This window comes from Scleropages formosus, chromosome 1 (genome assembly GCF_900964775.1).
Source record: "Scleropages formosus chromosome 1, fSclFor1.1, whole genome shotgun sequence".
NCBI lineage: Eukaryota > Metazoa > Chordata > Actinopteri > Osteoglossiformes > Osteoglossidae > Scleropages > Scleropages formosus.
The window spans coordinates 42,039,408-42,056,955 of NC_041806.1; the positions used below are offsets into that span (position 1 = coordinate 42,039,408).

Sequence of the window (17,548 nt, forward strand, 5' to 3'; positions counted from 1 at the left end):
AAACACAAATATTCAATGTGCTGATTTATTAATTTAAAACAAAAATACAGCCTTAATTTAGTGTTTTTTCCCCAAATATTCAGGGTAAAAGAACTGACTCAGGGGCTAACTCAGCATTGTCTTCTAAGTTCGTATGTTTCTGTTTGCATAGCTATGTATGAATTACAAAAGCCATTTATATACAGATCCTAGCTCAAAGATGCAGCTAAGCCTGGTTCTAGGAATGGTATCAACTTTATGCCTTATGTCCAGCTATTTAACCACTATGCCACCTTTGTCATATCAATAGGAGTGCAGGAGATAAAACTTAGTTTTTATATTACTAACAAACCTGTGGGCTAATCTCTGTGACAGCTTACAGTAATGGTCCAATAGTAATAGACATGTTTGATATAAACAAAAATGATTGAAAGGAAATAATTGATTTCTGGAAGGCTTCCTCGGATGATTTACTGTTAACTCATAGAAATAAAATGAGGCTTTCTACATCACATTATATTATTATGTACTGACTTATGGCAAAAAGCTTACACAATAAAGTCCCGAAGATAAATATGCACTTCAACTGCTTGTCTTTGGGTTGTCAAACTAAGAGCCTTAATAAAGATAAAACTTCAGAGCTTTAAAGCAGACCTTGAAGTCAGATCACTTACATTTTGGCATTTTTTTAACTCCAGACTTGCATGGTTTACATCTGTGACGTGAAAAATTACATGCACAGTTAAGACACTGATTATTTTTCTTGAGCATCATAAAATAAATTTCTTAACACTTTTAAAAGATAGCACTGCCTCAACTTGGAGTGTTTACCTTATACTCTGTGCAATATAACTCAAAATTACGTGGTGAAACTCTACTTCTCCATCTGCACTGTGGTCTCTGAAGAGCTATACATAACTAAAGCTTTTTCAGGTCATCCAAAAAATTCTTCTCTCTAGCTTCAAGGAAAAGATTTTGTGCTGGCCTGCTTCAAGCCAGGATATTCAGGCATATTTCATGCATTATGTTTTGGCTTCAATCTCCAATAAATACATAATCCAGGAACATGAGGATTGAGATTTGGTTTGAAAATTCCAATTGCTAAGGCTGAAACAGAAAGGAGGGAAAGGAAAAGTGAAAACAGGTACAAAGGTTATAAGGGGTCAGACAGAGACAAAAAATGAGGGGGTTGTAGATAGAGAGAAACTGGTGTAGGTAGAGTTGGTTAGAGAGAAGGTGAAAGAAATGGGGAAGGGTGGAATGGGAGAGGACAAGGGCCAGAACCTCAAGTGCTCTCTCTGGTTGCCTGGGAGACAGTAGCTTCTTGAATGAGTTCACCTGAAATGTGTCGATGGCATCTCTCCAAGCAGGGCTGCGGGAAATACAACTCCAGGTTTTGGCCCAGACCAGGCCAGGCTCTTGGTGGCATGCCCTTGAATGCCGTAGAATCCCTCATTGTGGTTCAACAATGGAATGGAGCAGAGCACAGTAATTAAAGGTTTAACACAACACACTGTCTCAGGAAGAATATCAGCCCTTAATTATGCTGTATTAAACTCACAGGTGATTAAATAGTTTTGGCTGTGGTGTGTCAGGAAACAGTATGGATTTTTTTTTTTTTTTTTACCTGAGACACTGTTTCTCAAAATATCAGGGATACATTCTATGGGCATTATAGCTTCCCAATTCTCCTTGTAGTCAGGAAACAAAGTATCAATATTTTCCAAGTAAGGGCAGAGACAAGCCTTATTATATCCTCTGGTACTGGAAATTCTGATAAATACTTTATTATGCTTCTGTAGCTAAATACCCCTGACCAACAATAGCTTTTCAGTAGTTATGTATGTGGAGGGCCCAGTGAGAGTATTCTAGCTGTTTCCGCTTTGGAGTGTGTTTTGAGCCATTCCCTTGGGCTGCGTTTCCAACACGCTTCCTCCATTAACAGTTACGTGCACTGGTGCAGGATCAGAATTGCAGTTCTACAGCAGAGCACCAATTGGGAGAATGAAAATGAGGTCGAAACACTTCAGTAACTCATGAGCAAACCTCATCTGTATGGTTCAACCGGTTTCCGTAACAAGGCCTGCTGCTTACGCAACACAAACACCAACACACCAATTTATCTAATGCAGATCACTGTTGAGAGTCTGACTATGAAGAAAGCAGATACTCCTGTGATTTGAGCTTTAGTTCCATAGTGTCAGGTTACCAGAAGAAGATGATGCGCAAACACAAGGCGATGCAAAACTCAGCCAAAGAACGCAAAAAAAATCCAAAAGACGTTGAAAAAGTTGGATGTTAAAAAGCCTGTATTGTGCTGGCTTTTGACCCACTGGATAAATATTTTGACAGTGATTTTTAACGTAAGAGCTTGCTGGATTTGTATTATCAGTCCAATGACTCATGGCCTGGGTTTTTTTCTACTTGTTTTTAACCACGGATTAAGTGTTCCTCCCCCCCCCATTAGCAGTTCATTATGCAAATTGAATCTGCAGAGACAGATTGCACCCTGCTGCTTTAATGACCCCTTGTGTCACTGTCATGCTGATGTCCTGAATGTAACAGTACGCTATATGTTTGTATGTTCTGCATCCTCAGTACGGCCGTACTGCCCTGCACCTGGCCGCCTACAAAGGCCACCTTGAGGTCGTGCGCATCCTGCTGAAGGCTGGCTGTGACCTGGACATCCAGGATGATGTAAGTTTAGATAGATGACATCTCCCAAAGGTGCTCGTTCCTCTCTCCATTTCAAGTTCTACACTGTCTGCATTCTGCTGCAGTATGGTTTTGCTTGTTAAAAGTCCACTTTTCACAGACATTTTAAACTTGAGACTGCAAATGCAATACATATCTGACTACTCTAGTAAAAGCACTTTTTCTGACACTACTAAATTTCGCTCATTTTTTTATTTGAGGAGATTTACTTCAGGAACAAAGAAAAATAGCTTGCAGGGCATGAATATAACCAGATCTTTTTGAATGTCTGCATCTCCCCATAGACACCCTTTTGTTCAGTTTTGTGGAGGACTACTGCAATCATTACGATGACCTCCAGTGGCCTGGAGTGGGATTATTACGACTGCCATCTTTACGGAGCCAGTTCTCCACAATTTACGAGTTCAGATCTCAGGTGTCCCCTCCTGACCCTCTTCACCTCCCAGGCTGTCTCTGACTGGTCACTAAGTTCCCAAACAGCCCCCGCCAGGTCGCCCGGTGTGACTGAAGAGTCACTGGCCAGAATCAGGGAGGGGGGAGTGGAGAAAAAGCAGAGGAGAGTGACTAGGAGAAGGCCTAGAAGATCAGAGGGAATGAAGGAGGTTAGAGAGCCCACACCGAGCGGCATGGTCCCCAGTGCTTAGCTGTCCTGTTCTCTCACCTGGAACGCCAACCCAACTGGCTTGCGGCTTTTTCCTGCCACTGTCTTTACCTGGTCTGCTAAATGTCTCCTTCCCAGAAAATGATTCTTTGTGTGGGCAGGAATGTTGCTTTGCGGTGGTCTTTAAGGCATCAGAGCTCATCTGTACCCTTTCACTTTCTTTGTAGCCTTGCATTGTTGAAACTCTCTAAAAAACCAAAGATGAATGTAATTTGTGCTGTGCAGCTGTGGAAAGCGAGATGGCTTTATAACAGCTGTTATTTGTCTAACATTCTTGTTTTTTGGGTCAATAATCTGTGTTTAGCAGTTGAAGCACTCCCACCGTGCTGTAATTTAAGTGAACTTGGCCATAAAAATTAGGATTGATTCTACTGTTTCACAGTGTTCTTTTCCTATGTCACATCTGACTAAGATTATGGAGGGCTGATTTTAATAAAGTATTCATCCATAATTTGAGCAAGCATATTAAATAAAATGTCATATTGGCACCTCTCAAGCTAAAGTAGAGTGTTTATCACAGTCATGTCATTATTGCCAAGTTAACTTGAATTAGAGCAGAAACTCTTGATAACGATAACTTGACTGAGCTGCGCTGTCTATGACTGTGTTGCCAGGGTGACCAGACAGCTCTACATCGGGCAGCTGTGGTGGGAAACAATGACATCATCTCAGCTCTTATCCAGGAAGGGTGTGCTCTGGACAGACAAGACAAGGTACACACCAAACACACTGACCATCTGCAAAAATGACAGAGTACATAGCATCTTAATGATTTGGTGCTTACTGTAAGTCACTTCAAACAGTGTCAGTATCGGTGTTAATTCTTATCTTTTATTGTATTGTTACTACTATTATATTTGTGTAATTATTAAATATATATATTATTAGTATATTTGTTGAGGGCAACAGATGGTGTTGACAAGGACTGAAATCAGCTGTTCCTCACATTATAATAGCAAATACAGAAAAGAGACAGCTGATGGACAACAGCTTGCAAGCTAGATATTCAGAATGGTTGTTGCACATGCTCCCATGACTCTTGTTTACTCGCAGGATGGCAATACAGCCCTGCACGAGGTTTCTTGGCATGGATTCAGTCAATCTGTCAAACTGCTTGTCAAGGCTGGAGCTAACGTGCACGCAAAAAACAAGGTGAAGCGGTTGAATGTGAATAGGGAACAATGACCCGAAGGGCTCCAAAATGTGAAAGCATCCTGGCCTCCTTTCACTGGCACAGAAGAGGACTTGGGGGGCAGGAGTGATTAGGGCAGTTTGCCACGGGTACAGGGCAATGCAGTATGGAATAGTGAAATGATGACCGTGTCTCCCTTTGCTGACCCCAGAGTTGGGTTTGGATTTTGAGCACAAATTAACTGCCCTTGGGTGGGTTTACATTTTGAATACCCTTTCATCCATTCTCCCTGTTCAGGCTGGCAACACAGCCCTCCACCTTTCGTGCCAGAACGGCCATACTCAGAGCTCCCGAATCCTCCTACTTGGAGGCTCAAGGCCCGACAGCAAGAACAATGTGAGTTGTACCTATGACTGTAGAGCCAGTTGTGCAGAGAAAACAGCTCTGCACTCTTCTCAGCAGTTTGTATTATGTGCCTTACTATGAAATGCCAGCAGCATGTAATATAGAGAACTTGGGAATTGTAAACCTGACTAAATAATTACATTTTACTAAATTGAAAAAGAGTTTAACTATGCAGCGCATTAATCCTTTATGTACTGAGCTCAGATATATTAAAATGTATTTAATAGATGGCTAGTGAGCTCTTGTTTCATAACATTTCTACTTGGTTTGGGGCTGGCTTATGGTGGAACTGAGTGTTGCACATAAAGAAAATATTTTCTCACACAGCCAAAGCATCCCAGATGAATCCCTGTTGCACCAGGACAGTGTTTTTACCACCAGTCACCACCAATCTTGGCTCATCCAGCTCTATCGAACATGAACCCTCTTTTTTTTGTTTCAGCTCGGTGATACGTGCTTGCATGTTGCAGCACGTTATAATCATGTGACTGTGATTCGGATTCTCCTAGGCACATTCTGCTCTGTGACTGAGAAGAATCAGGTCAGTGCGTGTGGTGAGCACACAGCATGCCCCCCCGTCAATGACATTTCAGGAGGTTTTTAAGATGGAATTTAAACAAATGACTACTGCTTATTTGACAGTAGTGTTAAGTGAACAATATACATTGTCTTTACATAAATCGGTAATATTACAATTAATGCATGCACAGAATTACATTTAGATTTCTTAAGGTTCTTTTTTTTTAAGGAGCTTTGCTTTTCCTTGGCATGAGTAATTTGAGGTGGCCCTGCTTTGAGTAAACTTACACATGATGGTGGTAATCATGAAAGCACATCTTTGAAATAGAATGGAGACACCTCCCTCCATGTGGCTGCTGCTCTGAACCACAAGAAGACAGCACGGCTGCTGCTAGAGGCAGGCGCAGACAGTTTGGTGCACAACGGCGTGAGTGCTGCCGGGAGCTACTTCCTACTGTAAATTACCCTCTGTGGGGAACTGTAATTCTCTCTGCTTGGGATCAATTGACAGGAGTGTAGAAGCAGTGTTATCAAAACAATCTAGGGCTGGCAGGAGTTCTACTACTGTCCTGACTTTACACCATTTATGTGAACTTCATATTATCTGAGACTAGTGTGTGGTCCTTGTCACTTTTTTTGATCTATGTCCTAATTAGAAATATAGATTAAAAAAAAAAGTGACAACTGCTGAAGTCATTTTTCTTTGAGAAATTCTGTGGACAGGTAGCATGTCACGTTTTCTGTACGGGTGTTCAGATGCAGGATTAACACAGCTTGTTTGTGCAACCGCACTGTTTCGTTTATGACCTCACCGCTGCCTAATGTATGTTACAGTAGGAAGAGAGAATTGTAGCACCACAATTTCACAGTTTTCCTCAAATACGCGTGATAGTACAATCTGAAACTTAAACTTGAGTGTGTAAGCGTGTTCAAATGTTGGCTAGTCTCTCCCTAGCTGACCCTCTGCTCTCTGCGTGTAGGCTGGCAAGACACCATTGGATTTAGCCCGGGAGCACAATAACCCTGATGTGGCCCTGCTTCTCACCAAGGCTCCTCAGGTCAGTTATTGTGAGATACTCGTTCACTCACAGCACCCTAACCCTGTAACCACTTCCACTGCATGCTAGCTGTAGTGCGGCTGAGGTGTCCTGTCATATCATTCTCAACTCTGGGCCAAGCTGGATTTTGGTTCTTTCTTCTGTGGTTGGACTGGTAGACTTTGCAAATATTGCCACTGTGTGTTGATCTCACTGTGCACATTGTGCCTACAGATTAAATCACAATTCTCTAAGTTTTCTCCTTAGCCCATGAACAAGTCAGTTGCTAAGCAGCTGGATTCTCAGTCTGTACTTGAAGAACATATTCTGGATACATTTTAGAATCAGATGAACATACAAGTCAATCCAGATCCCTTACGCCTTTGATGGTTGTCTCTCCCTGCTGACCAGGTGCAGAGCTTCACACGGGGCAGGAGTGTGAGAAAACAAAGGGACAAGCTGAAAGCAGAGAGGCGAGCACAGTCAGTTCCCAGGGATGAGATGCTGCCCAGCAAGGTAATGGACTGGTTTAGGACTGAGTAAGACAAATGGACAAACCCTCTCTTGTGGGGAACATGATTCATAAAAACAACACTGATGCAACTGGTTGCAACCAGTGGGTCTCCAATGACTTATGTCACTCGTTCAAAATACCTGAAATATTAATAAATGAATCACATCGGTCCTTTGTGTTACAAACATTTAAGATATGAATTTTCAAAGATACAAATATGTTCTTGCAGAGAAAAAATTGTTTCCAGTTCCTGCCTTCCAACAAAATGCCCTCAAAAGGTATATAAACACTTTAGAGGTGAGGCAGCACCTTCAGTCCACACACTTCTACAATGTTTACAGCTCCTGTCTGGTGTTCCTAATTTCAGCGATCAGTAACAAGCTGAGGAGAGTTGTACATGTTGATGGGATGAAAGAGTAGTCAATCTGCATTAAGCAGTGGTTTCTGTAGACAATACATCTATTTTTCATCATTTCTAGTTTTCATTTTAACATAGCTTATAGTATTTTAAATAGCTATACCCAAGATATTTCCAAAAGTTTACTTGCAAATTAAGGAACATCTGTTTTATTAGGCTTTTATTCATTTTGTAAATGTTTAAATAGAAAGTAGCCTGTAGCTGACAAACACTGGAACTGTTTATAAAATTAATCTGTCAACAGCATTGAATGGGAGGCTGTGGATATTACATTTTTGTTTTCAGCAATTTTTCACCAGGTTTTAATGTTTAGAAATGAATGAAATGTGTTACTGTGCAATGTATTGACATCATGGCAGGGGGTATATCCTGTCTTGTGCCCTTTCCAGGACAGACTGCAGAGACTGCAACACTGCACAGGACAAGCAGTTTCTAAGAATGGATGGAAGTGCTACAGAGTATTTATAATAGCTTTGTTGGAGGTCTGAGGTTTTTACAGAATCTAAACCTTTAAAAGTGGATGAACATATGTGTTATTCATCTTTTATTCATTGTGACACAGAAGAATGTGCTTTTTAAATCTATGTTTCAACCTAAGCCTTACAATAGCAGGAACATTCACTGGAGAGCAAGGACACACTTCATCTGACTATAACAAGGTCACTGAAAATGCTTGGTACGAACTAGGACCTTTCTGAGTACAACACTGGGTGCTCTTCTACCACAGCTGGCAGTGTGCAGAACCAGCTGAACAATGTACCTGCTGCAGCTAACAGTTTGACATACTCCCCTTGCAACAGGAAAGTGCATCTGCAGCTGATGATACCCACAGCAGTGATCTTGTAAGTCCCAGGAGGGGGGAGAGCAGGAACGAACCAGGTGACAGTACGGTGGAGGCTTCTGCCAAGAGGAACCGTCAAACACTGAAGGAGAAGGTGTGTGACAGAGCAGTAGGCTACTATGAACCTTTTCCGAGGATCAAGTTGCAGTCCAGCAAACCTGATATTTCAAACGTTCTATAGCTCTATAAGAGAAAAAAAGAAAAACTAAACAGCTTATGCAAAACAAGATTTACTGTCTTAATATTCACCGATGGATTTATATTTATCAATTTGCGAAATGCTTTGATCCAGATGAATGTACAGCTCAGAATAAACAGAAATGCATCCCATAACAGATGGACAACTTAGATGGCTGTGTCAAACTGTACTTCAGCAATTTTCATACCACGTTTATTCCAGGGGTGACCTATTCCAGTGATATTTAAGCAGGAAAAAGGTAAGTAAAAACCAGCAGGTGGTGACAGACTAACTTACAAAAGTTTCAAGAGCTCAAGATAGAAAGGGGTGAAAGTTAAGTTTTAAGACTTCTTGCATGCTCAAGGAGAATCAGCGATGCTGAGGGACAGAGCGGGTTTATTCCATCACATTGGGCTGAGACTGAGAACGGAAAGGCTTTAGATGCAGAACCCTTTGTGACATGGATGAGCAGATGGTCAGAGATCCCAGCATTCCTACGGGGATGTAAGTAGAAGGGTGCTTGTAATTTGAGTTTTGTAGGCTGTAACCAGAGCCTTAAACTTGATGTGTGCAAACACAGGAAGCCAATGGAAATGCAGAGAGGCAATGTGTTGTACCAGTGTCCTGTATCATTTTGTAAAAAGACTTGATGGCAGACCAGACAGGGTGGAACTGCAGTAGTCTAGGCACAGTGAATATTGGTGTTATCCCACAGCATCTGGATAGTGTCAGAGGATATGGGTTCAATCCCCACTCAGTCTGTATGGAGTTTGCAAGTTCTCCCCTTGCTCATGTGGGTTTCCTCTCGGTGCTCCCGTTTCCTCCCACAGTCCAAAGTCCTGTGTTTCAGGTGAACTGGTGGCTGAAATGGCCCACAGCGAGTGTTACATTCCTGTGGTGTACTGATGGGTAAATGATTATAGGGAGTTGAGTTCAGAGTGTCAAACACTGCAAGTTCTTGGACAAAGCTGTTTGCTAAATACATAATATTAATCATACTTGGATTTGGAGAAAAATGTCTGCAAAATAAATAAATGTATAGCAACAGAGGCTGAACCAGGAGCTATATGGAATACGGTGAGGTACTAGTGGATTTTATGGATGTGGAAAAGATTACGGCTGCAGGAGGACTTCTCATATCGGAGAAGTACTCTTAATACAAAACAGTAGTATCTTCCCTAAGATAAATAGTCCCTTTGAGATCTTCCATTACTACAAGATCAGTCTGTTTTCTCCTTCTGAGGTTTGCAGTAAAGGCAACATCTGCTCGGTGTTGTTGCAGCCTTCGCTGTCTGACCCCCTTTCACGGCGAGAGAACAAACATATTGAAACAGCACACCGGAAGAGGAGTAAAGTACCTGGCTCCTCCCCACCCCTCCCACAGCCGTTGCCTCCTCACAGCTACAAGGCCTATCAGTTGTACACACTCTACCGTGACAAGGATGGAAAGATCATGCAGGTGAGCCTTCAGCTGCAATGTTGTCATTTTCATCTGTCTTGCGTAGTTTTGTAACTAAGAACTTCACGTGTAGCTATTTTTCCCCACTTTCAAAGGCTCCACTGAATGGCTGCCGCTGTGAGCCTCTCATCAACAAACTAGAGAACCAGCTGGAAGCAACGAAAGAGGAAATGAAGTCTGAGATTCAAATAGTCCAAGAACAAATTAACTCCAAACTGGGGCAGCTTGACCGCAAGAACAAACACCAGGTATGGCTTCACCATGGATGTGCGCAGTACAACCTTTTACTTGGCATGGCGGTCCTTGATTGTTCAGACCATGCTTTCTACTAAAGGACAAACAAAAGACTGTATTTGCATTTAGAGAAAAAAGATTTTGCTGTTATATCTGCAAGTGAAGGTTCCATTTTTTATGTAAAAAGATAAAAGCGCTTGACAAGATAACCCTGGAGCGTGTGTCAGCGGAGCGGATGGAGTGCATTCAGCGCATTGAGCAGAGAGCCAACATGGATCGGCAGGAGACTGAGAAAAGACAGGTGAAGCATGCCTTGGTCACTCGCTCCCACAGAGTCTTACTGATGTCACCCAGTTGACGAATGCAAGAAATATAATAGGCCATCTGAGTCACATCTGCATTCACAGCAATGTGACATAGTGCGTGAGTTCTGGCCTTTTACTAATTGCTGTGGCCACATTCCTTGTTCACACAGCTCAGCCACCCATTTCCCCCGCTCCTTTACACAGGCGTCAGCGGTCAACGAGCTCAAGAACTGGTGCAGGTCTAAGATCCACAACATTGAGGCGCGCTTTGCTGGGGACTCCCGAAGTGCCAAGCTGCGTCAGTCCCCGTCCCTTCCGGAGAATTTTCTAGAGGCAGATTCCGAGGGCCTCGCCGTGCTATCTCCTCTCCCAGCGGGAAGTGCCAAATCGCTGGCCTCAGACGCCAGCGTTCTGCCAGGTCCACGTGAGGAAACTGGGGCCACTGCTGCCGCCCCTGAGGAGGCCCCAAGCAATCATTACTTTGTGGTTCAGGTGGACAGCTCCCCAGGTAGTTTCAGTGTGTGACGGGTGCCTGGATCACTTCACACATCCCAACAGCTGGGGTTCAGCTTCTGTACATGCAACTCTGCAGTTATGTAACCATTATATAATCAGCATCAGTTATTCTCAGCCTTTGTTTCGTTGTTGCACACAAGAAAATCAGACAAATAGGACTTCACATATTTGATTTGCATACTTGTATATTTTTTCTCATTTCATAATATGACAATACCACAGTAACCAATTGAACACATCAGTAATAATGTTCTATGTTTTGTTTTCTTCCTTGTAGATGACAGACAGAATATGGCAGAGGTTTGCAGCCCCACCCCAGTCAAGTCCCTGCCGTCTTCTCCTCAAGTAGTCCGACCAAAAGAGCGGTCGCGACCCACTGCTGACACCCGCAGGCCACATCGAGAACTGCAGGAACCGGACACGCCGGACCTCGGGCCACGGCACTCTCGGGCCAGCAGGGCCAGCAGTCTCTCTCCCGCCATAGAGCGGCGCAGCGGCGACAAGCACAACCGAGACCGGAGTCGGCACCATAAGAAGCACTCCCAGGGTAGGACCAAGGCCCGGGCAGCCGCCGTGCAGACACTGGAGGTCTTTGATCGTCCATCGGAGCCCTCCTTTGCGCAGGAGCGGGACAAAATGCATGCACTGGAGGTGACTCAGTACTTCTTTGAGGCTGTCTCTACACAAATGGAGCGATGGTATGAGAGAAAGATCCAAGAGGCTCGGTGGCAGGCGGACCAGCGCGCTCAACAGGACCGGGCAGCCCTGCTTGAACGAATCGGCTACCTAGAAGAAGAGCTGCGGCTGCTCAGGACTAAAGCACACGAGGACAGCTAGCAAAAAGCCAGTAGCCAGAATGGACTTCACATTATAGGGGGGGGGAAGAAAAACACACTTCTATTTCTTTTGTTTTTTTCCCCACTGAAGCTGAATTCACGGTAAAAGTCCCATGTGCACACAGTACAATAGTGGTCATATGGACACACGTAGTTCATAAGCTGAGCCATTACACTGCCAGCAGAAAACACCAGCTCAGCCTGTGCTTTGCATCATATCGTTGCCTGTAATGCAAACCTGCTGATGACCTGTGTGTGTGTGTTTGGTCTTTTCACCACAATCTTGCAGTTTTGCCACAAGGGTCCCAAATCCAACAGTATTTATAAGACGACCTGAAAGAATCACACCGAAAGATCGTGCCTAAACACAGTAGTCCTTCAGTTTTGTGGTGCTGTACCATCCACAGTCAGTGCTGTACACTTCACTTTTGTAAGCCTTCTCTCTCTCTCTCACACACACACAAAACTTGAATCTGGTGACCTCCTCACTGACCTTTAAGCTAGTCTGAGCTGCTGTATGTATTATATGTGCTGTAGTGAGAATAAATAAATATTTACAGTGGAGAAGGGATTCCAAAAAGCAGCTCTCTGAAAGGAGTACTGGAGATGAAACAGGTTACCTTAACCTTGCAAGCTACTAACCTGAGCCTTGGGACAACCTGTGAAGTTAAAATTCAACCACCTTCAGTTTCCCTTTGTTACTTTAAAGGAAAAACTACTTTTAATAAGACTTGTACAATTTTCTTGTTTTATAAGAATTACCTTTCTTGGTATTAAACTCCAAGATTTCTAAAACCATGTGACACTGCCACGACAAACTTAATTCAAGGAGGCAAAGCATTTACATTCTCGTGTTTTAAGTGTGCTGATTTTCATTAACTTTATGAAAGAACTGACCAAACTTTTTGTGATTGTGCCTTTTGTATGTCTTGCTGCATGCTTGTGTACACTTACACTGGAAACACCGTATGCTATCATCCATTTTTTTTAGTGTGTCAAAAAGGAAGACAGGTCATTCATGTTTAAATGTTCTTTTGTTAATAAAACTGGTTTACATGGACGCTGAAATTAAAGCGCAACTATACTCTTATTTAGAAAGCCACGTGCTTTAGTTTTCAAACCACTTCACAAATCTGAGTTCATAGTGTGGGTTTTTTTTGGTCAGATTTCAGCTGTATGAACAAGATTGTAGGTCATCTTCACATGTTTGTTTCTGAATGTATGCAGATCGTGTGAAATATAGTAAGTTAGAACTTATAAGACATACAAATATTTAACTAAAAGCTTGTTTTCAATGCACCACTTTTTATACCCCTAGCAAATGTGCACTGATACTAAGAAAAAACAAAACCTATGTAAAACACTAGAAATCACATCATTTTAGATTTTGATTTAAATGAACATTTTCCAGCATCATCAAGTAATGCATGTACAGTAAGCGTGTTGTACAGTAACTGGTCAGAATATTACATCATTCTGAGTATTAGCTACACAAAACCAAGCGTCTCCTCAAAAGTCATATTCGGCAGTTCAACATCATTCACCTTGACCAGGTTACAGATGAACTGACCGTGAAACGGTGCGAGTCCAGAGCCTCAAATCCAACGACAGGACAGTTACGCATGTTGCAGTGCTATGCGGACATGGGATCTGCGGCACACTCGCGGGCCGCGCTGTTAGCTTCCAGCCAGCGCCAGGGACTTCTGCAGCTCCTCGAGGTGCATGTTGGCCTGAGTGATCATCATGCGAATGGCATCCTGCCCAAAACAGCAAGAAATAAGCAAAAAACCAGTATTAAGGTAAGCAGAAAGTAACACTGGTGAACAGCTTATAACCTGAAGGTTGCTGATTTCAGCCCCATGCCCTGCACCTGGGGGGTGCGGCGGCACAGCGGGTTGGACCGGGTCCTGCTTTCCGGTGGGTCTGGGGTTTGAGCCCCGCTTGGGTTGCCTTGCGATGGACTGGCGTCCCGCCCTGGGTGTGTCCCCTCCCCCTCCAGCCTTGTGTCCTGTGTTGCCGAGTTAGGCTACGGTTCACGCGACCCCGAATGGGACAAGCGGTTCAGAAAGTCAGTGTGTGTGTGTGTCCCCTGCACCTGATGCAGTGTTCTTGACCGCGGTAAGATCATACCCTGGCCTGTGAGGCTAATGTGACCTAAAAAGGTGTCCAATAACAAAACAGTACACCTGCACAACAATCTCCCCCATGTGGACCCACGTGACATAACAGAAGCACGCAGAGCGATTGCGATGACAGCAAGTGAGAGACAGTAACAACATGATAGTTACACTTTTGTTTTCTGCCTTTGTTCAGTGTTTTCTCTGCGCTTCACGCGTCCCCGAAGACCACCCACGGAGCCCAGGATAAGGCGGCGTGCAGGGAAGTTACACTGAATTACCGTGGTAAACAGCCAGCTGTGTGCATCAATCAGATGTGGTAAGCAGGTTACAGCAATAATAATAATAATTATTATATTAACAACACTATTATACTGCCGAACCACTGAAGAAGAATGACTACCGCTAGGGGGTCGGCGGGGAATAAAACCAGTGTTTTAAACTAAAGGTCAGTCGCAACGGGTGGATCTGTGTCACACGCTCTGTCTGTCTTTCTCTCTCTCTGTGTGTTTTCAAGCACGATCATGGAAACGGACCGGGTTCGAGGCCTCCTTGTTCCTGCGGAACTCGTCGCGCGCCCACTCGCGCAGGTAGCGCCGGTCCGCCTCGTCCGGCACCTGGCGGATGGTTCTCAGGATGCGCCGGTACACAGCGAGCACGCGCTGCCGCTGCAGGAACTGGGCGGCGGGAAAGCGAGAGAGAGGTTAGCGCCCGCCGTTCACGTCTGAGCTGAGCTCTCTCTCTCTCTCTCTCTCTGAGACGCACACACACAGAGACACAGAGCCGGGTGCCACACAGCTCCGTTACCTGTTTGAGGCTAAGCGCTGCAGGAGGTAACCTTGAGGCTGACATGGCATCTTAAATGAACGTACTTTTAATAGAAAACTTTCACAAAGCGGACCCTCCACAACGCTCCAATCGCACACGCTCAGACGACCTTTAGAAAACTGCACGCACTACACACAGCGCCCTCTGTCGGCGCTGAGAAATTACACGCACTGTGGCCCCCATTGGACGCACAGCGCCCTCTGTCGGCGCGGAGGAAGTACACTTAGACGTAACGCGGCGCCGCCGCCGCCTGTCTGGCAACGATATACACGAACACACAAGCGCCCTCTGTTGGACCGAAGGTTGAAACAGCACCTGATATAAAAATAATGCTGTTTTCCCTAATCGACTCGCAGACTTTACCTTTATTCAGCAGGGTTTTTAACCAGAGGAACAAAGGTACTATAGCAGTAGCAAGGAGCGAGGCTTGAACCAACAAAATACCTGATTACAAGTCTACATCCTTAAGAGCTACACAACTGGCTGCCCCATTATTATTATTATTAACAAATCCAACCAACCATAAATAGTAATCATAATAAATTTGATATTTTCATCCTAACCAGGTTACATTAGTTTACCCTTTTATACACCAGGGTATTTCTTCTGGAGTAACTCAAGATAAGTAGCAAGAGTATCAGAGGTACTGTATGTTATTACAGCAATAGCAGGGAATGGGAGCTGAAGTTGCAAACTAAGAGCCAAGCTCACTACCACCTTGAACAGAAACTACTGGCAGAAAAAAAAATTTACAGGGAGCAACAGTTCCAACATTTTATTTATACCATACTTTCCAACGTTAAATTTTAAAGGTACCTGGATTGTTTTTTTCATGAAGGTGCATAGGGAGAAATAGTGGTGAACCATCTTTGATCCTTACAGACTGACAGCTGTCACTATACAAAAGGTTTACATAGATAATCGTCATCTAAAAATACTGATGTACAATTGAAGCCTAAACCTCTACAAGTATGAGCTCACATACAGCTGCTACGTGGGGCAGGAATATTCATTCTCAGTGGAGCTCCATGAAAAGTTAATCTACATTAATTTTGTGGGCACTGGCATTGTATCAAAGGGTGAGTCATAACTGTGTAAAAGGCACATTTTCAGTTAATCTGTTTAAATGGCTCAAACAAACATGCATTTTCGCCACACATCTGTGGCAGAGGTTTTATCAACAAAGAAACTATTAGTAGAAAACACACTGTCCTCCATCATCTTCATTAACTCTTCAAATATGCGTGTGCTTCACATTGTTAACTGACAAACCAGAGCACGCACACTGCAGAGAAACTCAGGGGCTCCCCACATTCACAGTGAGCTCATTGCATTTTCACATCGCACTAGGTTCAGTCATGCAGTGTCCAAAAGTTGGTAGACACCTTTTTTTCCCTGTATATATAAAAAAAAAAAAAAAAGAGGCTCTCAATGTAACACAAGTCTCTCATTTAAAGAAAGGAGAAGTGAAGATCAGGTGGCCATGAAACACTTAAAATCTAATAAAAGAGTCCAGGGGAAAAGGCACATATACACAGCATCAGTTGGGTTGTCTCGTCTCTCCGTGTCGGAGGGATAGCAGCAGTGCGGCGCGGTGCAGTCCTCTGGGCTGTGCGGCGGCCCCTTGCGGGGACCCTCGGAGCCCTACTGGTCGGATGCTGTAACAAGTTCGAACCACTGCCTCAGCGCGTCGCTCAGGGTCTCGGGGAGGGCGTTGATGTCGCGGAGGATGATGTAGAAGGGGAAGGGGAACTCCTCCATGTAGGAGCGGATCTCTGGCATCTCTCCTGGTCCTTTGAAGATGGGCACCTTGATGTCAAGGATGGAGTCCTGAGGAAGGGTAACGCACAGTTTCAAGGTTATGACTCCCCATATTTTTTTCCACATTCGGAAGGTTGGCTAACTAAAGTATATTATATAAAACATCTGCCTTTTTTCAATGAAAAATACTGGCTCCTCAGACACACCTGGCGGGCTGTTCCTAACACTTCTTCTTTGTAACTCCAGGGTCACTTTTACTACTAAATCTGCTGGTAGCATACTGGTTAGACCTACTGCCTTTGGACCCAAAGGTCACAGGTTCAAACCCCACCTCTGGCTGCAGTACCCCTGAGTAAGGTACTTACCCTCAGTTGCTCCAGTAACATTACCCAGCTGAACAAATGAGCAAATAACTAGATAGGCTAACACTAAGTTGCTTCGGAGAAAAATTTCAGCTAAAAGGATAAATGTAATGTAAATCACAATCGACAGAAGCTTAATACAAATGTTCCTTTATTTATGGATTATGGTCTGTAAAAATCTTGGATATAGCTAAAATAAAAAAATACAACTTATTTTAATATTCTCATTACCTTTCAGCATCGTTAATATATAACTAATTGGAAACTTAATAAAAACATGTTACCCCAAAAGCTCCTGTTCAGCTCTGATTACTTACCATCTCATCCCATGTATCTGTGCAACATACACATATGCACCACATTTTGTTGCAACATGCGTCTTTGAACATTTGTTCTGCTCTGCATGACGAGGAGCCAGTGTAACTGCATAGGTTAATGTCAAGAAGATCTTACAAGTTTACCTATTGCAAAAACAGTTATAAAACGTGAAGCACAACACTGGTCAAATCAGTACAACGCCCCTTAGGGCATGAGAGCTATAAGGACTGGAAAACAACTGTGATGTTACCCTGGAATTGGGGTTGTCCAGCACCACAAAGATAACGAAGATGCCGCTGCTGCGTGCAGCCTGCACAGCCGCTGTGACCCGCTCCTTCCCCTCCAGGAACAGCCCCCTGCCATCGGACATGATCAGCAGCAACTGCGCGGTCTCTGTGGATAAAAAGGGCCCG

At 43.8% G+C, this 17,548-nt stretch overlaps 3 protein-coding genes across 8 annotated transcripts in view; 1 reads left to right on the plus strand and 2 right to left on the minus strand.

The window, feature by feature from the left end:
* The window catches only part of ankrd6b (ankyrin repeat domain 6b), a 32,110-nt gene extending 20,243 nt beyond the window's left edge, over positions 1-11,867 (plus strand). For 3 of the 5 annotated variants that reach the window (XM_018743882.2, XM_018743883.2, XM_018743881.2), the window contains exons 3-17: positions 2,578-2,676; positions 2,979-3,296; positions 3,970-4,068; positions 4,409-4,507; positions 4,785-4,883; positions 5,335-5,433; positions 5,740-5,838; positions 6,392-6,469; positions 6,860-6,964; positions 8,181-8,315; positions 9,682-9,858; positions 9,954-10,106; positions 10,280-10,393; positions 10,602-10,905; positions 11,191-11,867. In XM_018743882.2, the coding sequence (XP_018599398.1) occupies positions 2,578-2,676; positions 2,979-3,296; positions 3,970-4,068; positions 4,409-4,507; positions 4,785-4,883; positions 5,335-5,433; positions 5,740-5,838; positions 6,392-6,469; positions 6,860-6,964; positions 8,181-8,315; positions 9,682-9,858; positions 9,954-10,106; positions 10,280-10,393; positions 10,602-10,905; positions 11,191-11,750 (2,538 nt within the window). In that variant the 3' untranslated portion in view covers positions 11,751-11,867. The remainder of the gene's footprint in view (positions 1-2,577; positions 2,677-2,978; positions 3,297-3,969; positions 4,069-4,408; positions 4,508-4,784; positions 4,884-5,334; positions 5,434-5,739; positions 5,839-6,391; positions 6,470-6,859; positions 6,965-8,180; positions 8,316-9,681; positions 9,859-9,953; positions 10,107-10,279; positions 10,394-10,601; positions 10,906-11,190) is intronic. The other 2 variants (XM_018743884.2, XM_018743885.2) reach the window with 2 other exon arrangements.
* A 1,506-nt stretch (positions 11,868-13,373) lies between these two features.
* lyrm2 (LYR motif containing 2) lies at positions 13,374-14,831 on the minus strand. The gene is made up of 3 exons (XM_018743886.2): positions 14,674-14,831; positions 14,403-14,543; positions 13,374-13,506 (listed from the first exon to the last, which is right to left on the minus strand). The coding sequence occupies exons 1-3, from the start codon at positions 14,716-14,718 to the stop codon at positions 13,426-13,428; spliced, it is 267 nt and encodes an 88-aa protein (XP_018599402.1). The 5' UTR covers positions 14,719-14,831; the 3' UTR covers positions 13,374-13,425.
* A 627-nt stretch (positions 14,832-15,458) lies between these two features.
* mdn1 (midasin AAA ATPase 1) overlaps positions 15,459-17,548 on the minus strand; it is a 47,280-nt gene continuing 45,190 nt past the window's right edge. For both annotated transcript variants that reach the window (XM_018743690.2, XM_018743689.2), the window contains exons 101-102: positions 17,386-17,528; positions 15,459-16,524 (exon numbers count right to left, since the gene is read on the minus strand). In XM_018743690.2, the coding sequence (XP_018599206.2) occupies positions 16,339-16,524; positions 17,386-17,528 (329 nt within the window). In that variant the 3' untranslated portion in view covers positions 15,459-16,338. The remainder of the gene's footprint in view (positions 16,525-17,385; positions 17,529-17,548) is intronic.

What these genes read in the sequence shown, in the direction of transcription:
- lyrm2 (XM_018743886.2), bottom strand. Translation starts at nt 14,718, where the DNA reads ATGTCAGCCTCAAGGTTACCTCCTGCAGCGCTTAGCCTCAAACAG. An exon ending in CAGCGCTTAGCCTCAAACAG is followed by an intron (nt 14,544 to 14,673) that starts GTAACGGAGCTG and finishes CCCGCCGCCCAG; the next exon opens with TTCCTGCAGCGGCAGCGCGT. An exon ending in ACAAGGAGGCCTCGAACCCG is followed by an intron (nt 13,507 to 14,402) that starts GTCCGTTTCCAT and finishes TGTTTTGGGCAG; the next exon opens with GATGCCATTCGCATGATGAT.